Source organism: Bufo gargarizans, chromosome 2 (genome assembly GCF_014858855.1).
Source record: "Bufo gargarizans isolate SCDJY-AF-19 chromosome 2, ASM1485885v1, whole genome shotgun sequence".
Classification (NCBI taxonomy): domain Eukaryota; kingdom Metazoa; phylum Chordata; class Amphibia; order Anura; family Bufonidae; genus Bufo; species Bufo gargarizans.
This window is the reverse complement of record NC_058081.1, coordinates 7252569-7276648: the sequence shown is the minus strand read 5'-3', so window position 1 is coordinate 7276648 and position 24080 is coordinate 7252569. Positions and strand designations below refer to the sequence as shown.

The 24080-nt window shown below is 45.9% G+C and overlaps 1 protein-coding gene across 1 annotated transcript; it reads left to right on the top strand.

Moving 5' to 3' along the window:
- The first annotated feature begins 16563 nt into the window (after positions 1-16563).
- On the top strand, positions 16564-17565 carry LOC122929367 (olfactory receptor 10A7-like). Its single transcript, XM_044282911.1, has one exon. The coding sequence runs from the start codon at positions 16564-16566 to the stop codon at positions 17563-17565; it is 1002 nt and encodes a 333-aa protein (XP_044138846.1).
- The last annotated feature ends 6515 nt before the right edge of the window (positions 17566-24080 follow it).

Sequence of the window (24080 nt, the reverse complement as noted above, 5' to 3'; positions counted from 1 at the left end):
TGGCAATATCCAAAAGACCCCGAGGGTGCCGACCATACACTAGCTCGAAGGGAGAAAATCCAGTAGATGCTTGAGGCACCTCCCGTACAGAAAACATAAGATATGGTAAAAGACAATCCCAGTCTTTCCCATCCTGTGCCACTACTTTTCTGAGCATCCCTTTTAAGGTTTTGTTGAATCTTTCGACTAGTCCATCCGTTTGGGGGTGATAAACGGAGGTACGCAAGTGAGTTATTTTTAACAGTTTACACAACTCTTTTGTAACCTTTGACATAAAGGGCGTCCCCTGGTCAGTGAGTACTTCTTTGGGTATGCCCACTCTAGTGAACATCTGGAACAACTCCTTGGCTATCACTTTTGCAGAGGCTTTCCTTAGAGGTATTGCTTCAGGATAGCGGGTAGCATAATCAAGGACAACCAAAATGTATTGGTGACCTCTGGCAGACTTAACAAGAGGTCCCACCAAATCCATTGCAATCCTCTCAAAGGGAGTTTCAATAATCGGGAGTGGCACTAACGGACTCCTAAAGGTCGCTACCGGGTTGTGTAATTGACACTCTGGGCATGAATCACAGTATTCTTTTATCTCTTTATGTACCCCGGGCCAATAAAACCTCTGCAAAATCCGGTCTTTGGTTTTTTCATAAGCCAAGTGCCCTCCTAGCACATGTGAATGGGCTAGATCCATCACCCTCTGGCGATGCAATTTTGGGACCACCAGTTGCTCCACAACTTGTCCATTTTGCTTATCATCAACTCTATATAAGAGTTCATTCTCTATAGAAAAATGGGGAAATATTTTCTCTACCCCAGTTTCTTGAGGCACCCCATTGACTATTTTCACACTTTGCCATGCGTGGGTTAATGTAGGGTCCCTGAGTTGAGCTGTCCCAAAGTTATCATTGGAGACTGGCAAGTCAGGGAGACCAATTTCCGGAACATCATCAGTATCACCTGCAAGCACTGCTAAGGGAAAGTTCTCGGTTTCACTCTGGGTCACCCCTACTGTTTGCACATTTTCAGGTTCAGCCAGGGGAATGGGATCTACAGCAGACCCACTTAAACACTTATCAAGCATATTCCACATTTGCCAAAACAGAGGAAAATCACACCCCACAATGACAGTATGCAATAGACTATTTACAACCCCCACTTCATGGGTTACTTTCCCGCACGGGGTTTCAAAAGAGACTATAGCAGTGGGGTACTCTTTTGTATCCCCATGTATGCAGATGACCCCCATCTGTCTCTTTTGCAGCTTCCTAGTGTCCACCAGGCTACCATGCACAAGAGTCACTAGACTACCAGAGTCCAACAGAGCTTGAACTGAGTGTCCTTCAATCACCAAGCTGCAAGTTTGTCGCTCCATGTCTGGGGTTGGCAAGGCAGAGTAGGCAGGTCCCGCAAACAATGACCTCCTCCGCCCACTGTCACATTCCATAGGCTCATCAGCCAAAGGACAGTTGGCAGCCACGTGGCCCAGTCCTTGACATCGCCAGCAAACAATGTTTTTGACCGCCCAAGGCTGTCTAGGGCTAGCTGGCTTAAGAGGTCTGGCTAATAGATCAGTCTTAGTTCCTACTTTACGGCCCTCCCTCGCCCCCTTTAGATTAGGAACAGTCTTACCGCAATCAGTAGACTTCTGGCTCCCTGGAGCCGGCCAAGTAGGAGAGAGGTCTTGGAGATACTCCTCAGTGTTCAGATACCGCTCCACTAGGGCGACGAGCTGATCCACATCCCTGGGGTCCGCTTGTCCCACACAGCGCTGTATCCGAACTGGTAGAGCACGAACAAACCGGTCCAGGACCACTCTTTCCACCACCTGAGTGGCTGTAGATACCTCTGGCTGTAGCCATTTTTTAGCCAGGTGAAAAAGATCATACATTTGCGACCTCGCTGGTTTATCCAATTGGAAAGTCCAGTTGTGCACTCGCTGGGCTCTGACCGCAGATGTTACCCCTAAGCGAGCGAGAATTTCTGCTTTCAGTTTTGGGTACTGTCTGGCATCCTGCTCAGTCAAATCATAGTAGGCTTTCTGTGGCTCCCCACTCAGAAATGGAGCAAGGGTGTCTACCCACTGTTCCGCTGGCAATTTCTCTCTTTCAGCGGCTCTTTCAAAAATGGTGAGGTAGGTCTCCACATCATCCCCTGCTACCATTTTTTGAAGGGAAGCTTGCACTCTCCTCCCCACACAGATGGATTCCTCCTGGACATGCGGCCTTTCAGCCAGCACCGCTATCTGCTCCACCAGACTTTTATTAAGCGATTGCTGTTCTCTGAAACCAGTTTGTGTAGTCTCCATGAACAACCGATTGGTTTCCTGCTGGTTAGCATTTGCCTTTTGAAGCTGTATGTTAGCCTGGATCAGCTGTTTCAGCACTTCCTCCATATCTGCACTGTTTGTTTTTTTCAGAACAGCAGACTTAACCCAGGACATAAAACTTGCTGGATTTTTTGTGCCAGCGCAGCCTCCACCATATGTAACGGGATTAGCTCACGGGACCGCCGTCTCCTGGGATAGACGGGCGCTTTAGGCACATAAAAGACAGTCCAGTCCAAGCAAGTATGGTGCAACTGGCCTCAGCCAGTTTTATTGACTTTTGCAGAAAGATCAATATTAAACAAAACAGTTCAAAACAAATGAAATACCTGGCCGTCTGGTCCACTACGTCTAAACAGGCAGTAGTCCCTAACTACATGGAACTGAGCCTTATGCCCAGCTCCATCAACAAACACGCAGTTGTTTTACTCACACAGCAGGGTTCTTCCCAGGAGCAGAGAGATCAGCTAGTGAGCTGTTTGCCCTTTTATAGCACACTCAGGTTCCAAGGTGATTAGCCACAGTTACCCTGAATACCTGGAGTGGCTAATTGGAGCAGGGACCCACCCATCTCTCCCTGCTCCAAGCAGCCAGGCCCTTCTAACCAGGTTTTTAACAAAACCCTTGCAAAGAGAAAACCTAGTTTTCCTTGTTGTCAATTCCCTCGCTGCTTTTTAGAACGTATAAGACAGGAACCTAGGTGAAATGTAGACTCCTTCTACCACTTTTCCCCTGGTCCTGTCACAGCGTGCATCAGCAGGATAAGGCGACGGCCGTTTCGCACCTCAGTGCTTCGTCTGGCCCATAATCAAGTGATGAATTTCACCTGCTTTTTAAAAAAAAAAGTGCTGTGACGTGCTTCTCTCTGCTCCGCCCAGGTTCAGCGCTCACCTGGCGCTCACCTGTGCGTCACAGAGAGAGGATCACGTCACTGTTACGGATGGTGTTGCAGAAAGCTGGAACTTATAAATAAACATCCGACTGGCTTCATCCCAAACTAAGGAGCATACGGGTGAGCCCTATAAAATCCCTAGAGCTCTCCCTGACTGCTATGCCCATGCAAAGGTCTTTATGGTAGACGATTGCATGTCCACGTACCTAATACTATGTGACACCTGAAAACCCTATAATAGTGAGGGGACACAACCACCGGTTCCCTGCACTTAATACGGACGGAGTCAGGGTCACCTAGAATCAAGCCAGCAAGGAAACACAAATAAAGGAAACAGACTTATCTGAGGAATCAGCAGAAGCAGCCTCCAGCAGTGAACACAATCCAGGAAGAAGTATAATCCGCAAAGTGAGGCAGTATGGGAGGGAATATGAAGGGAGACAATTAGTGTAAAAAGGTCACAGCTGGGAGAAGGAAAGGAGATGACAAAGTGAAACCAAAACAAAGAACATCATGCAGGTAGAGAAGAACATCTAACAGACCTTCATACAGAAGTGGCGGTGACAGTACCCCTCCCTCTACGGGTGGACTCCGGACACTCAGAGCCCACCTTCTCAGGATGAGACCTATGGAAAGCCCTGATAAGACGAGTGGCTTTAATGTCCGCCACTGGGACCCACATCCTCTCCTCAGGACCATAACCCTCCCAATGAACAAGGTACTGGAGAGAACTGTGGATAATGCGAGAATTCACAATCCTAGACAGCTGAAATTCAAGATTACCATCAACAACAATCGAAGGAGGAGGCAAAGAGGAGGGTACAGTGGGTTGGACATAAGGTTTAATAGGGACCTGTGAAAAACGTTATGGATCTTCCAAGTCTAAGGAAGATCAAGACGGAAGGCAACGGGATTGATGACGGACAAGATCTTGTAAGGCCCAATAAACTTAGGACCCAACTTCTAGGAGGGAACCTTCAGTTTGATATTCTTTGTAGACAACGACACCAGATCACCCACATTCAGGTCCGGACTAGGCACACGTCTCTTATCCGCCACACGCTTATATCTCTCACTCATCCTCTTCAGATTACCCTGAATCTTTTGCCAAATAATGACAAAGACGAGGAAAAGCTCTCCTCATCAGGTAAACCAGAAGACCCCTCTCCAGAGAATGTCCCAAACTGTGGATGAAACCCATATGCACCAAAAAATGGTGACTTATCAGAGGACTCCTGGCGACGGTTATTTAAAGCAGACTCAGGAAGGGACAAAAAAGAACACCAATCCTCTCCGCCACAAAACAGCGCAGATATGTCTCCAGATTCTGATTGACGCGTTCGGTCTGACCATTCGACTGCGGGTGAAAAGCAGAAGAGAACGACAACCGAACCCCCAAGCGAGAACAGAAGGCCTTCCAGAATCTGGAAACAAATTGCGTGCCCCTATCAGAAACAATGTCTGAAGGAATGCCATGCAATTTAACAATGTGATCAACAAACGCTTGCGCCAGTATCTTAGCATTGGGTAACCCAGGAAAGGGAATGAAATGCACCCTTTTGCTAAAACGGTCCACTACTACCAGAATCACAGTCTTCCCCGAGGAACGAGGCAGGTCCGTAATGAAGTCCATGGACGATGCGTCCGAGGACGGTAAGGAATGGGTAACGGGAGGAGAGAACCCGATGGCCGTGAATGAGGGACCTTGGCACGAGCCCAGGTCTCTCAGGCTGCCACAAAACCCTCAACCGTCTTACGAAGAGACGGCCACCAGAATCTCTGAGCAATGAGATCCACTGTGGCTCTGCTCCCCGGTTGCCCAGCAAGGACAGTATCGTGGTGCTCCTTAAAAACCCTGTGTCATAAAGCGAGAGGCACAAACAACCTCCCAGGGGGACAACGATCAGGAGCCTCTGCCTGGGCTGCCTGAACCTCTGCCTCCAAATCAGGATAAAGAGCAGAGACGACCACCCCTTCAGCCAAAATGGGACCCGGGTCTTCAAAGTTCCCCCCTCCCGGAAAAACAACCTGACAGGGCATCCACCTTCACATTTTTAACCCAAGGGCGGAACGTAACAACAAAATTAAACCTACAAAAGAACAAAGACCATCTGGCCTGTCTCGGGTTCAGACGCTTGGCCGATTCCAAGTAGGCCAGATTCTTATGGTCTGTAAACACGTTAATAGGGTGTCTGGCTCCCTCTAACCAATGGTTCAATGAGCCATTCCTCAAAAGCTAATTTGATGGCCAACAACTCCCTATCTCCCACATCGTAATTTCTCTCTGCAGAGGAGAGTTTCCTTGAGAAAAAGGCACACGGTCGCCATTTAGCAGGAGAGGGACCCTGAGATAAGACTGCACCCACACCCACCTCAGAAGCGTCCACCTCAACAATAAAAGGTAGAGAGACATCAGGTTGTACTAAAATGGGAGCGGAAGAAAAACTCTCTTTGATACTAGAAAAGGCTTTAAGCGCATCTACCGACCACAAAGAAAAATCTACCCCCTTTTTAGTCATATCAGTGAGTGGCTTAATAACAGAGGAATAATTCAAAATGAACTTTCTGTAATAATTGGCAAAAACCGCATCAGCGCCTTCTGATTCTCAGGAAGCTCCCAATCAAGCACAGCACGGACCTTCTCAGGGTCCATGCGAAAACCAGAAGCGGAGAGAAGAAAACCAAGAAATTGAATCTCCGGAACCGCAAACACACATTTTTCCAGTTTAGCGTACAATTTATTATCCCGCAGAATCAGCAAGACCTGACGTAGGTGGTCTCGATGAGTTTTGAAATCAGGAGAAAAAATCTAAAAGTCATCCAGATACACCAGTACAAATTTCCCTATTAAATGATGAAAAATGCTGTTCACAAAATGGTGGAAGACGGCCAGAGCATTCATCAAACCAAAGGGCATAACCAAATTCTCGAAATGAGCCTTAAGGGTATTGAAGGCCATCTTCCATTCGCCCCCTTCCCTGACCCTCACTAGATTGTATGCCCCTCTTAAATCCAACTTAGAAAAATCCTTAACCCCAACAATCTGGTTAAACAGGTCCGGGATCAGAGGAAGCGTATATGGGTCACAAATCGTGATACGGTTCGGTTCCCTGAAATCCAGACAAGGTCTTAAAGAACCATCTTTTTTCTTAACAAAAAAAAACCCAGAGGCAACAGGTGACTTCGAGGGTCGGATGTGTCCCTTTCTCAGGCTCTCAGAGATATAAGTACGCATAGTGACTCTTTCAGGTTGGGAGAGATTGTATAAACATGATTTTGGCAGTTTGGCGCATGGGATGAGATAAATAGGGCAGTCGTACTCCCGGTGCGGGGGCAACTCCTGGACAACACTCTCGGAAAACACATCCGAAAATTCAGAGAGAAAAGATGGCACAGTCTTAGTAAAAACCTCTGAAAGAGACGCTGTGAGGCAATTCTCTCTGCAAAACTCACTCCAACCATTTATTTGCCTCGCTTGCCAATCAATGGTGGGGTTATGTTTAGTGAGCCAGCGTAGCCCCAACACTAGAGGAGTAGGTAATCCGCTTAAGACGAAACATGACATATCCTTAACATGAGCATCACCCACAGTCAAACGGATATTGTGAACTATGCCCTTTAACGATCTTTGAGAACGTGGAGCGGAATCGATAGCAAAAACAGGTATATCTTTTTCCAAAGTGCATACCTGGAAACCATGCGTTATTGCAAATTGATTATCAATGATATTGACAGCTGCTTCACTACAAAAATCTCACAAACAATGTTCTTGCTGTCTAGCCCCACCCTGGCAGGTAGGAGAAAACGGGAACTACAAGTAAATGGCAAACCTTCAATTTCCGCGTCAACCTTGCCAATAGTAGCAAATGGAAAGGTTTTAGAGTTTTTTTTTTTCTTTTTGTTTGTTTTTATTACCCTCAGAAAACTCCACGAATCTCCTAGAGGGGCAAACATTTGCCAAATGATTTATACCCCCACAACAGAAATAAACCCTCCTCTGAGAGCTGAATCCTCTACTATCAGAGGCAAGCAAACCCAGCTGCATGGCCTCCTCCTCAGAGGGGATTGAGACCGACTGAGACCCCTGCACACTGAATGAGACAGCCCCACTGTCCTTGGACTGAATATGACAGGAAGGAGTAGTCTCCTTTCTCTCTCTAAGATGCCTGTCAATACAAACAGCTAGAGACATGGCAGATTCTAACGAGGCTGGTCTCTCATGAAAAGCAAATGCATCTTTCAATCTTTCCGAAAGACCATGGCAAAATTGACTTCGGAGTGAAGCATCATTCCAACTAGTATCAGCTGCCCATCTCTGAAATTCTGAACAATATATCTCTGAAGACTGTTTACCCTGGCATAAAAGACACAGTTTAGATTCAGCCAGAGCAATACGATCCGGGTCATCATATATCGGAGGGGCCGTGCCCCGACCGGCAGCAAAAGGGCCCAAGACTGAGCGTTATCCCTGAACAGCGAGATGATGATCCCCACCCTCTGCTCCTCATCACCAGAAGAATGGGGAAGTAGGCAAAAATGGAGTTTGCAAGCCTCTCTAAAGCGAACAAAATTCTCACTACCCCCGGAGAACGTATCCGGAAGCGAGAACTTAGGCTCGGAACAAACTCCATGAACGCCAACAGAACTGGTCACCTGAAACTAAGACACAGTTTTACGGAGATCTGCTACCTCCAGCGAAAGACCCTGCATGCAGTCAATCAAGGCTGAAACTGGATCCATGCTTAAGACGGTTGTTGCGGAGCTTCAAGGTATACCGTCAATATCTTCCAGTGACTGGACGACACATAGTTTGGGAGTCAACTGACTTTACTAGGCATGCGCACCTGGTTTCAAACCTCCAACAGCCTTATTTACATACAATACATAGATTACTATGGTACAAGGAAAAATGGGGTCAGACAATAGCAAGGGCTGATGGGAGTTTGAGGGGGGAGGGGAAGAGGTACAGACAAGAAAGACATTCGATAAGTGGCGATGTTTGCCACAATCTTTAAATCCCCTTGTAGCTGAAGAAACAGGTCAATATTCAAGAGACAATTTCTTCAGTGACTGGACGACACACAGTTTGGGAGTCAACTGACTTTACTAGGCATGCGCACCTGGTTTCAAACCTCCAACAGCCTCATTTACATACAATACATAAATTACTATGGTACAAGGAAAAATGGGGTCAGACAATAGCATGGGCTGATGGGCGTTTGAGGGGGGAGGGGAAGAGGTACAGACAAGAAAGACATTCGATAAGTGGCGATGTTTGCCACAATGCTCCCCCAGAACCAAGCCGGCATACACAGTCTGATCCCAACGGATCGGCTTGGGGATGTCCGGAGGAGCGCTCACAGATCACTTTTCAAGTTCAGTTTGTCTGGATAACCCGTCGGCGTTGCCATTTTGCTTCCCAGGGCGGTAGTGGATGGTAAAGTCAAAAGGCTGCAGCGCCAAACTCCAGCGCAGCAGCCGGGCATTGTCTCCTGACACCCTGTTCAGCCACACCAGCGGGTTGTGATCTGTGTATAAGGAAAAGGGTTGTCCATACAAATAGGGCTGCAGCTTTTTAAGGGCCCACACCACTGCCAGGCATTCTTTTTCTATGGCGGCGTAGCTTACTTCCCGGGGTAAAAGTTTTCTGCTTAAGTAAGCCACTGGATGCTCGCCACCATCTCTCCGACTTGGCTCAGTACTGCCCCCAATCCAAACATAGAAGCGTCTGTGTGGACAAGAAAGCGTTTAGTTGGATCAGGGGCAGCAAGTACAGGTGCATTCACAAGAGCCGTTTTTAGTTGCTGGAATGCCTGCTCACACTCTGAGGTCCAGACTACTATCTTAGGAAGATTCTTGCGGGTCAAATCGGTGAGGGGTTTGGCCAGGGTACTGTAGTTGGGTACAAATTTACGGTAGTATCCTGCGGTACCTAGGAATGCCAGTACTTGAGTTTTGGTCCGAGGGGTTGGCCATTTGGCTACAGCCTCTACCTTAGCCGGTTCAGGTTTTTGTTGGCCACTCCCTACCCGGTGTCCTAGGTATTGGACTTCTGCCATCCCTATATGGCACTTACTGGGTTTCAGAGTTAATCCTGCCTCCCTAATACGGTCTAGTACGGCTCCTATGTGGGTCAGGTGTTCAGTCCAGGAGTGGCTGAAGATCGCTATATCATCTAGATAGGCGCAAGAGTACTCCTGGAACCCATCCAATAGCCGATCCACCATCCTCTGAAAAGTAGCCAGAGCGTTTTTCATCCCGAATGGCATGACCTTAAACTGGTACAGGCCAAACGGGGTGACAAACGCCGACTTAGGGATGGCGTCTTCGGCTAGGGGAATCTGCCAATATCCCTTACAAAGATCTATTGTGGTGAGGTATTGGCCCCTGGCCATTTTGTCCAGGAGCTCGTCTATCCGGGGCATAGGGTAGGCATTGGATACGGTCTTATCATTAAGCCTCTGGTAGTCTACGCAGAAGCGGGTAGTCCCATCCCGCTTCGGCACCAGAACTACTGGGGAGGCCCAAGGGCTTTCAGAGTGCTCTATGACTCCTAGTTGTAGCATTTCTTCAATTTCCTTGCACATATTATCCTTTACGGATTCAGGTATGCGGTAAGGAGGTTGGCGGAGAGGGGTCTGCCCAGGTGTTTCTACTCTGTGGGTGGCTAACGGGGTGTACCCGGGTAGATTAGAAAAAGTGGTTCCTTTTTCCCTTATTAGAATATGAGCCTGCGCCCTTTCCTGGGGACTCAGCCGTTCACCTAACTGAACCTCTTCCAGGTCCTCTTTCTGGCCCTCTTTCTCTAGGAGGTCTGGGAGAGGTAAATTGTCAAAGTCCTCTGCGGCAGAGGCGCAAATAGCAGTCACTTCTTCTATGCGCTCGTAGTAGGGCTTCAGCATGTTCACATGGAGCATGCGCCTGCCCCCTGCTCCAGCGCACGGGCCGATCACATAGGTGGTATCGCAGATTTGCTCCACCACCTTGTATGGGCCCTGCCAGGAGGCCTGCAGCTTGTCATTAGGGACTGGCCTTAGGATTAACACCTTCTGCCCGACCTGAAAGCTGCGGTCCCTGGCCCCCTTATCATACCATCTGCGCTGTCGTTGTTGGGCCGCTTGGAGGTTAGTACGTACCGCCTGGGTCAGAGCCTCCAAGCGTTCCCTAAACTCCAGCACGTATGGGACAATAGGGGTACCATTCGTAGTTACCCCTCCCTCCCAGTGTTCTCTGATAAGGTCTAAGGGACCCCTCACTCTCCTCCCGAACAATAATTCAAAAGGGGAGAATCCCGTGGATTCTTGGGGTACTTCCCTATAGGCAAAGAGCAAGTGGGGCAAAAACCGTTCCGTCTTTTTGAGAGTCTATGAATGTGCGGATCATCTGTTTAAGTGTTCCGTTAAACCGTTCACAGAGCCCGTTGGACTGGGGGTGGTAGGCGGAGTTTAAGATCGGTTTCACCCCACACACTTTCCAGAGTTGGTGGGTGACCTCTGCAGTGAACTGGGTGCCCCTATCCGATATAATCTCCCGGGGAAATCCCATACGGGAGAATATTTGCATAAGGGCATCGGCTATAGTCTCTGCATGTACATTGGTCAACGCCACTGCCTCTGGGTATCTAGTGGCGTAGTCCACTATGGTCAAGATGTATTTCTTGCCGGAGGGACTGGGTTTCGCTAGGGGTCCTATTATGTCTACAGCTACTCGACTGAAGGGTTCTTCAATTATGGGCAGGGATCTGAGTTTGGCTTTATAGCGATCCCCTCTCTTCTCTACCCTCTGGCAGGTATCGCACGTTTGACAGTATTGTCTAATATCCTTTGAGATACCTGGCCAGAAGAAGTTCTGCGTCAGCCGATGTTTCGTTCGGCTGATTCCTAAATGTCCTGATTATGGTATATCGTGCGCGATGCGCAGCAACTCTTGTCTATACTTTCGGGGTACCACTAACTGCTTAGTGGGCACGGGTATGGACCCTGCTACTACCTTCTCTGCATAGCGGTATATGAGACCTTTGTCCCAAGCATATCTCTCACCCTCCAACCCTCCTTGGTCCTTGTTTATCCTATCTTTATATACCTGCAAGGAGGGATCTAGGGCCACCTCACTGCCAAATTCCAGGGGGGCATCCCAGGGGAGAATAGGAGAGGTGTGTGGCATATTGTTTACCTGAGCCTCAGATTGATCGGATGGAGCCATGGTGCGTGCTTGCTGCCGGGTAACAACCGGGTAGGCCTCTTGGATAGTTGGTTGAGGGACAAAAGCAGAGGTGAGCTCCCCCAAGTCGTTGCCCAAAATAACATCAGCGGGCAAATCCTGCATAATTCCCACCTCCATGTTTCCATGCCCTGCCCCCCAATTCAAATGCACCTTGGCAGTGGGAACTTTGTAAATTGCTCCCCCTGCCACCCGTACAGCTACACAGTCTCCGGTGAGGGTGTGCTTAGGCACCAAATGATTTCGGACCAGGGTTAACGTGGCCCCAGAGTCACGTAATCCTTGTATACTCTTCCCCTCCATGTGTACCACCTGGCGGTGCCCCTGGCGGTTGTCTGAGGCAGCTTGTATGGGGTTTACCTCGTGTAGGATCCCCAGAGGCTCTTCTATTGAGGTGACTGTGGATGTTGGGAGCACAGATTCTCTTTGGCAGCAGTGTATTGCAGCCCGATTGGGGGGAGGAGGACCCTGGTGGTTCCAGTTCTGGCGAGGTCGGTTACGTGGGCAGTCTCTCTGGATGTGCCCCTGTTGGTTGCAGGTGTGGCAGCGAATCGGTGGTCGGGTATTGTACCTAGGAGGATACTGGTTGTGGCTCGCAGCTGGTCGTGGGTGAGCCAAGGTAGTCACTGCTGGCAGAGGGGTGGTAGATCCATACGTGGTCCGGTGTGGTGTGCGTTGGTCTCGCCTGGTGTCTTGGAACTCGTCAGCTAGCTTGGCTGCCTCTGGTAGGGTACGGGGTTTGCGATCTCGTACCCAATTTTTCAGTTCTGTGGTTAGTCCATTAAAAAACTGCTCCATTACTATTAACTGGAACATCTCTTCCATAGTGGTGACCCGTGTCGCTTCCATCCACCCCTTGGCAGCTCTTTGTAGTTGGTGTGCCCATTCAGTGTGTGAGTCTTTTGTTTGTTTCTTGATATCCCGGAATTTGAGTCGGTATGCCTCAAAGGTAATGGCATACCGTGCTAGGATGGCTTGTTTGACTTTGTGATAATTCCTGATGTCTTTGTCTGGGATGGTTCGGTATGCCTCTGCGGCGCGGCCTGACAATCTACCTGCCAGCAGGGGTACTTGGTCGGCTGGGCTGATGTCGTGTAGCTGGCACAACCTTTCTAAATCGTGTAGGTATTCGGCAATATCACTTTCTCCTTCTGTGTAATTTTTAAAAGCTTGGTAGGGAATCTTAGCTTTTCCCTGGGTAGTGCTGGTGGGCGCTGGGGCTCCTTCCCCAACTCGCTGAATAGCGTTTTGCTTAGCTACAATGTACTCATGTACATCTGCTATCAGTCTTTCTAGTGTCTCCACGGAGGGGGTGTTTGGGTAAAACGCTAACCTGCTATTGAGCTCTCTTATAAATTCTGTTGGCTCTGTCTCCTGTGGAGTAGTGATGAGCGGGAGGTGCCATATTCGATTTCGCGATATTTCGCGAATATTCGAATGAATATTCGTGTTATATTCGTCGAAATCGAATATTCGTAATTATTTCAATTATCGCGAATAATATCCGATTTTTTTTTCGCGTATTGCGATTATTTATCTTGATAGTATAAGGCAACGTTCCTATGCTAATTGACTATGGCTAGGCTAATATGTGTATTTTACGAAATTTCGTGATTGCTCTAACTTCGTCTCTTAGAATATTACGAATATTCTAAAAGACGAAGTTAGAGCAATATTACGAAATTTCGTAAAATACACATATAGATTGTAATTTAGCTAATATACTGCTATAATCCCTTTTTTTTCCTCTAATTTTTTTTTGCCTCTTCTGAACTTAAGTTTTGTAAAATATGTACACTATTAAAAAATATTACTATAGCAGTATATTAGCTTAAATACAATCTATGTGTATTTTACGAAATTTCGTAATATTGCTCTAACTTCGTCTTTTAGAATATTCGTAATATTCTAAGAGACGAAGTTAGAGCAATATTAAGAACATTTTCAAAAGCCGAAATTGCGATGCGAGTAATATAATACGAAATAATCGCATGAAGATTTCAACTTAGCACTGCTATATTCCATATTCTAGCCTAGTGTGGAATAGAGCAGTGCTAACTTAGCACAGCTATATTCCATATTAGGCTAGAATATGGAATATAGCAGTGCTAAGTTGAAATCTTCATGCGATTATTTCGTATTATATTACTCGCATCGCAATTTGCGAAATTTCGTAAAATACACATATAGATTAGATTGTAATTTAGCTAATATGGAATATAGCAGTAAGTTGAAAACGCCACTGACTGGAGCAGCCAGGAAGCCAGGAATCCAAAGGACAGGTAAGAACAACTTTAGAGAAGTGGGAAAGAAAAAAATATAATAATAAAAAAAAAACGAATATTCGAATTCGCGAATATATAGAACGATATTCTAAATATTCGCGAAATCTCGAAATTGCGATATTCGAGAAAAAAATTTGCAATTCGAATATTCGCGCTCAACACTACTGTGGAGTTGCCGCAGTGGTCGCTCTGTCCCCCTCCATGAGTTCGGCCACAAGAGTAGCTTTGGTTTTGTTGCTGGCTTTTCTTCCCCTTGCTTCCAATAATTCCTTTAACGTAGTTTGTTTCAATGTTGCATAATTCGTCTCCATTCACCATTCGTTCGAATGACTGCACATATTCTTGAACTCCGGTATATCCGAATGGCTGTTTCAACGAACTGCTGCTTTGCTGTGTGGTTTGAATCCCGCCGCTTGCCACCAATTGTTGCGGAGCTTCAAGGTATACCCTCAATATCTTCACTTTAAATCCCCTTGTAGCTGAAGAAACAGGTCAATATTCAAGAGACAATTTCCCCAGTGACTGGACGACACACAGTTTGGGAGTCAACTGACTTTACTAGGCATGCGCACCTGGTTTCAAACCTCCAACAGCCTCATTTACATACAATACATAGATTTAAAAAAAACTATATAAATTTGGCATCACTATGGTCTGTTGTGTCCAGATGAAAGCTGTGTAATGGTTGCAATGGCGGTTCTTGATCGCCTCTGCCCTGTGAACATGGGCACCATTTTCCTGTGTGTGTGAATTAGCTCCGTTTCAATACTGCAAGGGTTAACCTATTTGAGCAGCTGAGTTCCCAATTGTTTTTCAACCTGGGCTATATCAACTCTGCTGTTTCCTAACTTTCTGGCCTCAGCAATAGGTCTTAATAGATCTCTTAGGTATTTCTCACTTGCTAGTCCCTGCAAAAGAGCTAGAATCCATTTGTCTGCCTGTGTACCGACTTCTGCCTATTTCCTGGATCTTGACCTCCAGCCGCCTGACCACACCAGATCCTGTTCACTGTACTTATCCTATGCTGACTGTCCTACATTTTGGATTATTTTACGGATTTACAAGAACTCTGGAGTGGGCTCAGCTTGTAGGACCACTCCATACAATCCTTAGGGACCAATGATTTACATGTATGCTCTTTGGTTGTTACGAGGATTTTGATCATCATTTATGGTCTGTTACACTGTCTTGTGTATGGGTATCTTTATTGCTTATGATTTAGCACTGTATAAATTGGACATAGTTTTATTTTTATATTTCCCATTAGCCTTCTAATTTCCACATGAGACAAGGTGACACAAACCTCCATGGAGTTGGTTATGATGAGCCTCATTTGTATGTGTATATAAGAATGGGCAGTTATGATCCTCTGTAGCAGTATATGATACATTCATGTGCTTGATGCCAAATACTGTGGGTTCTCCCATTAAATGGCTAATGCTGGAAGTTTGTTCTATTGTGATGGTGGCTATAAGATCTTCAGAGCAGGAGTAAGATTTTCAGAATGATGCAACGAACCAGTGGGAGAGAATTCTCTTTCATCAGTAAAACATGCTGGATGTAAGTTATATAAGTAATATAGATAAATGATTGATTACGATGACTCTCATGGATCCAATAAATTATTATACCAGTAAATTCATATTTATCGAAAGTCAGTCAAAAGTCCACAAATGTGTGGCTTATGATACGCTATATGCACTTTAGACATAGACCTTTCCTGATGTATATATCGGACACTGGCCCATAACTTGCTTTGAACATGGCTCTCACTCCCCAAGGACTGATCCTGTTTCGGACTTAAAGTGGTATTCCAGGATTTTACTATTTACGGTCTATCAGGAGAGGTCATCAACTTTTGATCAGCATCCACCCTACAACAGACACCCCTAACCCCCACCCATTGCCTGATGTGGTGCAGGAAGTCAGCACTGGAAATACACAGCTTCAGACCTTTTTTTTTTTCAGGATGAGCTATAGTTATTGGGACCATTTGGGGGTATATATATATTTTTTTTTTTCAAGACCGGAGTGCCGTCCTTTTTCTGGATCCATTGATTGGGGTAAGAGGTCGATTCCCCTGGACCGTGCACCCATTTTTTCCATTTGCAGTCAGTGCCGCCATTTTTCGTATTTATATATATATATATGACTTCTGATCTTGCATCAGTTTTTTTTTTTTTTCTTTAGTCAGTGGGATAAACCAAGACAGCAATTTTGACATGTTTTTATTTTATTTTTTGTATTTTAACAGAGTTCTTCAATTGGTATAATTAATAGCATAATTTAGTAGATGGGTTGTTTTGGATTTGGAAATGTAACAGTGTGAATAACACAATTTCCCCATTGTTTTCAAGGTTTTGTGTTTTACAGTGCAGTAAAAAGGACATGTTAATTTTTTTCTGTGGGTCAGTACAATTATAAAGACATAAAATGTGTTTTTTTATGTTTTACTAATAAAAAAACGAAACCTTTAAAATTCTGCTTTGCGCGCCATATGCTGATTTCTTGTAGGGTAAGGTCTATTTTTAACACAGGACCTTTTTAGCATTTTATATTCAAGACTACCAAAGGCTGAAAATTAATATATATATTTTTTTTGTTAACATGTTGAATATGTCATCAAGTTAAACAGTGATAATAATTTATAATTTATATCATTTAATAGATACTTTTTTATGGATAAGATGAAACCAATTATGAACAGTTTTATATTTCTGTGAATCACTTGTAATACTTCTGTATTGCTCTGCATAGTCATTCTGACAGACAGTCTGTTAATTCCATAATGTTGTAAGTGCTTATGATTTGACTTGTATCTCATGGATCTTATTTTCTTGTTCTAAATGCAGACAAACAATATGTCGGCTGTCACAGAGTTCACCCTCTTAGGCTTTCAAGCCAGTCAGAATATAAGAATGATAATGTACTTTCTGCTTCTTGTGGTTTACTGTGTTACAATTTCTATGAATCTCCTGATCATCACCCTGGTGTCCTCCAACAGGAACCTCCACAATCCAATGTACTTCTTCATCTCACAACTCTTTATTAATGACATCCTATTGACCACAGATATTTCCCCCAATACACTTCACATCCTACTGAATAATGGGGCGACCATCACTTTTATTGGCTGTATCGCTCAGCTTTATTTTTTCAGCGCTTCAGAAGCATCTGAATGTCTCATCCTCACAGTGATGTCTTATGACAGATATGTGGCCATCTGTAACCCCCTCCGTTATACTTCTTTAATGACAAGTACTTATTGTGTGAAATTAGCCATTGCCTCCTGGTTGGTTGGATTTTTCATTATGTTGATCACCATCATAACAACATCGGTGCAAAACTTTTGTGGACCAAATTTCATTGACCATTTCTTCTGTGATCTTGTTCCCCTCTTAGAAATTTCCTGTTCTGATACCTACAGCGTTCAGATGGAAGTTTCTTTACTAAGCATTCCATTAGTTTTCATTCCCATAATAATAATTATATTTTCATATACTAGAATTATCATCACCACCTTAAGGATCCGATCTAGTACTGGTAGACAGAAAGCCTTCTCCACCTGTAGCTCCCACCTCATTGTGGTCTCCATCTTCTACTGGACTATGTTCAGTGTTTATGTTTTCCCTAAAAAAGGGGAAACTTTAAGTATCAATAAGAGCCTGTCTCTTCTGTACACTGTATTTACCCCATTAATCAATCCTATAATTTACAGTTTAAAGAATAATGATATTAAAAGGGCTTTACATGTACAAGTTAATAGTAGGGTGCACTGTCTTCTTCCTGGTCACCACTCTGCTATAGTATTGAGACACTCCAAAGCGCAAGTGCCACAGGATTTCTAAGGAGCCTTCCCCCATAACTCTGTACCTGCACATCAAGATATTTTTGTTGATGGGCTTGTTTGTCCTGATCCATTAGTAATCGACCCAGCTTGAGTTCTTGACTATATCCAATACAGAAAAGATTTTACTGATAATTTAATAGACAGTTTTCAAACCTGAAACAAGGACTAGGGTTGAGCGGACCCGTGGATGTACGTCTTCCCCGGGTTCAGCCGAACTTCAGGTCAAAGTTCGGGTTCGGGACCAGAACTTGACCAAAACTTGAACCCCATTGAAGTCAATAGGAACCGGAACTGTGGTGCACTAAAATGGCTGTAAAATAGACGTAGTAAGGGCTGCAAAAAGAAACAAAATTGGGCTAAGAGCAGGACAGTTGCCCTGCAAAAAAATGTGGATAGGGAAATGACTTAAAATAACATAAAATAGAAAAAAAATATAAGAATCTTAAACTAGGAGGCGGAGGTCAAAGTGGAGTAGGAGGTTGAGGAGGCGGTGGATGTGGCGGTGTAGGTGGAAGCGGTGGTGGAGAAGGAGGAGGTACAGTAGCAACACTGTTTTTGTTGTTTTTTTTATTTTTTTTTCCTTAATTTTTTAATAAATTTGGGAAGACCCCAAAACATTGGGAAATAGAAAAGAAAATGCAAAGAGAAAGTGTGCTGGAGTATAACAATGGCTGGGTGCGGCCGGTATACTTGTCTACTAAGCACAAGATACGGACAAGTCCTGTGGGATCCATGCCTGGCTCATTTTAATGACTGTGAGCTTGTCCAAGTTGGCTGTGGACAGGCGACTGTGCTTGTCTGTGATCACCCCCTGCCGTGCTAAACACATGTTCGAACAATACAGTGGCCACAGAGCAGGCCAACACCTCCAAGCCGTAAAGGGCAAGCTCAGGCCATGTGCCCAATTTGGAGACCCAAAAGTTGAATGGAGCAGAACCATCAGTCAGTGCGTGTAGGCGTGTGCACATGTACTGTTTCACCATGTTGCTGAAATGCTGCCTCCTGCTAAGATGATCCATATCAGATGGTGGTGCTGTATATTGTGGCGGGCTGACAAAGCTCTTCCACATTTCGGCCATGCTAACTCTCCCTTCTGAGGTGCCGGCGGTGCCCCATCTACATTAACAACTTCTTTCTCCTCCTCCTCGTGCTACCACTGAGCCCCTGCTGTCAGGTGTGAATGGTATCAGCAGTGCGTCTACCAGTGTGCTCTTGTACTCGATTATCTTCCGATCACGCACCAGTGATGGAAGTAAGGACATCACGTTGTTCTTGTAGCGGGTATCCAGCAGGGTGGCCACCCAGTAATCAGCACTGGTTAGAATGTGGGCAACTCAGTGTTTGTTGCGCAGGCACTGCAGCATGTAGTCGCTCATGTGTGCCAGGCTGCCCAGAGGAAACGACAAGCTGTCCTTTGTGGGAGGTTTATCGTCTGTGTCCACTGTATCCTCCTAGCCACGCTCCAGTGATGCCCATAAGCTGCTTTGGGTGCTACCCTGCTGTGAATGCAGATCCTCCTACTCATCATCCTTTTCCTCCTCATCTTGCAGAGCTGTGCTCTGGCTGGACAGTTGTGTACCTGGCCTCTGTTGGTGCAAGAACCCACCCTCCAAGCGACTTGTGAATGACTGGCCTGATAACCGTGGAAATGATCCCTCTACCTCCTCTTCCTCCTGCGCCACCTCCTCTTCCATCATCGCCCAAAGTGTTTTTTCAAGGAGATATAGAAGTGGCATAGTAACGCTGAGGACGGTGGCATCATCACTGGCCATGTTGGTGGAGTACTCAAAACAGTGCAACATGGCACACACGTCCGGCATGGAGGCCCACACGTTGGTGGTGAAGTGGTGCTGTTCTACAGAGCGACTCACCTGTGCGTGCTGCAGCTGAAACTCCACTATTGCCTGCTGCTGCTCTCACAGACTCTACATCATGTGCAAGGTGGAGTTACGCCTTGTGGGTACATCGCATACGAGGCGGTGAGCGGGAAGGCCAAAGTTGCGATGACAGGCGAGCAGCAGCAGGGTGAGAACGCTGAAAACGCATACAGGCGGCCTGCACTTTCTGCAGCAGCTCTGACATATCACAGTAATTTTTCAGGAACCTCTACACCACCAAGTTCAGCACATGCTCCAGGCAAGGGCTAGCCCCAGAGCTGCTACGAGATTTTGCCCGTTATCGCACACCACCAGGCCAGGCTTGAGGCTCAGCGGCACCAACCACTCATCAGTCTGTTCTTCCACCATGGCCGTCCAGAGCTCCTGTGCGTTGTGGGTTTTTTCCCCCAAACAGATGAGTTTCAAAACAGCCTTCTGTCGTTTCCCCCTGGCTGTGCTGAAGTTGGTGGAGAAGGTGTTACGCTGATCGGATGAGGAGGCGGTAGAGGAGGAAGCAGAGGAGGAGGAAACAGGAGGCAACGAGAAATGTCCTGCAATCCTTGGTGGCTGTAGGACATGCGCCAAACTGCTATCCACATCAGGCCCAGCTGTGAGAGGTTGAGGATATACCCTTAAGTGGACCTTCATGTGAACTGGGATTATTTGCAGGCTGCTCCTATGAAACGCACAGGTTGCATTAGTTCAGCGTTAGGAACTTATAGACTGTTATTGGCAGTAGTACTAACTACAGCCACCAGATGCCGCTGTGTCCCTTGTGAGCTGGCTGGAACTGTGTTCAAAGGCTGCAGGAAGTGAGAGACTCTGTCTGTGCTGCTTGAGTCTGAGAGGGATTATTTAGTGAAAAGGATTGTTTTTCTGAGGAGCTGTGCTGGAGTTCTGGATTTGTATAGCACCTGATACCAGTAGCTTTCCTATGATGACTTCAGGAAGGAAGGGTTCTTCCGGCACCGTGAGCGTTTGTGAACCCTGTGCTGTGCCACCGGCGGATGGTTCTGCAGACACTACAGCAGATCTATAACGCTAAAGGGAGATAATATAATTCTGGCAGTCGTACACACAGTCTTGCCTATAGTTAAATTGGGAAACACCTTTCAGTACATATTCCGGTGAGTGGTGCAGCACCAGGGAGAGTGCTCCCAGAACGGTAAATACATATATTGCCATACTATTGTTTCTGTGGTGTTTCCTAGGTTTGATTTGTTAGGAATAAAAGTACAAAGTTTCCTTATCAACCCATGTGGCCTTGCTATATACTGGGGAGCCCTCCCCGTTCACTACTTACACAACCACCACTGCATTTACCCAGTGTGCAGTTAGGGAGATATAACGTCCCTGACCGTGCTTACTAGTCCACATATCGGTAGTAATGTGGACCATGCCACAGATGGCATTGGGCAGTGCACACCTGATTTTGTCCCCCATTTGGTTGTGCAGGGAAGGGATGGCTCGCCTGGAAAAGTAGTGGTGACTTGGAACCACATACTGTGGAACAGCCACCGCCATAAGGTTTTTAAAACTATCCGTCTCCACCAGACGGAATTACAGCATTTCAAAGGCCAGTAATTTTGAAATGCTGGCATTCATGGCCAGGGATCGCGGGTGAGTAGGTGGGTACTTCCTCTTCCGCTCCAGTGTTTGGGAGATGGAGAGCTGAACGCTTCTGTGGGACATTGTGGAGATGCTTGGTGACCCAGGTGTTGATGTTCCTGGCAGATCCTCTGTTTGTGGGGTGCCAGGTGCCACTGACACTCCAGAGGTGGATGAAGAGGCCGAGACTGCAGCAGAAGAGGAAGCAGGAGGAGCCAGAGATCTTTCTTGGTTTTTGAGGTGTCTACTCCACTGCAGCTCGTGCTTTGCACTTAGATGCCTGGTCATGCAGGTTGTGCTCAGGTTGAGAACGTTTATGCCTCGCTTCAGGCTCTGATCTGTCTTGTCGTCAGCACATTGTCTGAAGAACTGCCACGCCAGGGAACTCCTTGGAGCTTATTTCTTAAAGGTGATCGCTCTGTCAGGTACAAGTAGAGGCTTCTATGTTAGGTCAGATTATAGCAGGCTCTTCTATGCAGCCAAACATCCGAGTTCCAACAGGGATAGTTTCATCACAAACGATCTTTCTGTGGATGTTAGAGTTTTTTGGACATAATGAAGTTCTGCCACAAATCAAATCTTTTAAAAGGTTTTATTATACTCACAAAGGAAATGTATAAATGAGCATTAAGCAAAAACATCCACGCTCATGCGTCCGCCCGACCCAGCTGTCGCCTAATTAGCTTCATCAGGGGCGATCGCCATTACTAGGCATAGCTGTGATGGCTTCTTAGTGCCCACAGCTTAAAAGCTTGTTGATTGGCTGTCCTGCAGCCTTTTAAAAGCTTTATTAAATGCCCGAACACTAAACTCAAACCCAAACTTTTCCGGCAAAGTTCGAGTCCGGGTACCCGAACTCGCAAAGTTCAGGTTCACTCAATACTAACAAGGACTGTAATTATAAAACACACAATAAAGTAGGGGATTACATTTTGGGGGTAACCAATTCTGAGGTAGGGAGACTTGCAATTGTTACAGTAGATCTGTTTTATTTTATGCCTTTATTTACAACTAAATGCTTGTTGTTTATTTCATGTGTTATCTTTGTTTTTTTTTTCTTTTATGTTGAAGGTTACAACTTTAATAAGTTGATTCCTTGTATACTCTAAGGGTACTTTCACACTTGCGTTTTTCTTTTCCGGCATAGAGTTCCGTCACAGGGGAGGGGCTCTATACCAGAAAAGAACTGATCAGGTATATCCCCATGCATTCTGAATGGAGAGCAATCCGTTCAGGATGCATCAGGACGTCTTCAGTTCAGTCGTTTTGACTGATCAGGCAAAAGAGAAAACCGCAGCATGCTACGGTTTTCTCTCTGGCGAAAAAAAACGAAAACTTGCCTGAACGCCGGATCCGGCATTTTTTCCTATAGGAATGTATTAGCGCCAGATCCGGCATTCAGAATACTGGAATGCCGGATCCGTCGTTCCGGCATGCGCAAATCGTTAAAAATGTGAAAAAATGTACAAGACGGATCCGTCGGTCCGCATGACAAGCGGAGAGACGGATCCGTCCTTGCAATGCATTTGTGAGACGGATCCGCATCCGGATACGTCTCACAAATGCTTTCAGTCAGCGGCAGATCGGCGGATCCGGCGGCCAGTTCCGATGACGAAACTGCCCACCGGATCACACTGCCGCAAGTGTGAAAGTAGCCTAAAGCAGTGCTTCTCAACTGTAGTCCACAGGGCCCTCCTGCATGCCATGTTTTCAAGAATTTCTTAATATTCAGCAGTAAGCATCGAACCGGTTCATAATGAACTATGTTCATTGCAAATTTTCCCAAAATTTGTCTGGAAAATTAACCCAATGCTTTTCTGGTTCGCGCCGCACAAATCAGGTAAAACTGTGCGCAAAGCCATTTTACTGTGCATGTCAGCGGGAAAAACCACAAGGGAGAAAGAAGAAAGATGCTCACATTACCCGGGGGAGTAGTGGGGGAAGGTTTGCCTGATTGGCTCACAGGCTTAGCCAATCATTGGAGCAGCAGGCAGGGAGATGCCTGTGTAGAACAAGCAGAAGTCATTCTGTCTTGATCTGCTGGTGAGGGTGGATGGATCCATGCAGTGTCTGACACAAAACGATCTTACACAGTATGCAGAAGCACACATTATCCTTTATTCTAGTGTTACAGGGACAGATTAAAAAAACATAATAATTGAGTAAAACGTTGGTCAGGGAAAGCTTTGAGTCGGTGAGGGGTTGGGGCTTAATGCTGCATACGGGGGCTGGCAAACAGCTGCTGCAGAACCTCAAACACCTGCTGCCTGCAAGAATTATTATTTTTTTTCTCATTTGAACAGAGAGACAGCTATTTTTTTTTAACGTCTAGTCTCTATGCTTATTGCTAGCACAGCGCCCCAATAGCATTCTGATGCAAATGCTCAGCTTTTGCACATTATTTTTCAGTGCATTATATCCCGGTGTTTAAAAATGTGATGAGTTATACCTTTAGCAGTTTATGGCAATAACCCCACTTTTATACCAGTAAAATGAAACACGTAACACAGTAGGCATACATCATTTGCCTGCCTTTCCTTCATCCTTATATTGCTATTGTGGGTGGGAATAATCTTAAACCAAGTTTGCATCATGTTTTTTACACTAGAAAGGACTTTTCTGTAACTGGGTTAGAAATGAGTAACTGGGTTGAGATCTGGTTCAGTTCAGGTTCAGTGAATTATTTTAAAAGTTAATGTAGGTAGGACTGAACCAGGGCACCGAGGCGTGATGTCTCCACTTGCTGATTTGCTTCAGTTAGTGCAGAACATGAAAAAACTGTTCTATTGTGTTGTGGAGACTGGATACTGCTGCTTCTGCTGCTTGTGGCAGTAGGTGGATGATTCTGGGGGGGTAGTGAGGGGCTTCCTGTCACGGATGATGTTGCAGATAGCTGAAAGATATGAATAAACGTCCGACTGGCTTGATCCCAAGCTAAGGAGCATATAGGTGACCTCTATAAAACCCTAAGAGCTCACCATGACTGCTAAGCACATACAAGGGTCTCAAAGGTAGACAATTGTATGAC

What these genes read in the sequence shown, in the direction of transcription:
- LOC122929367 (XM_044282911.1), top strand. Translation starts at nt 16,564, where the DNA reads ATGCAGACAAACAATATGTCGGCTGTCACAGAGTTCACCCTCTTAGGC.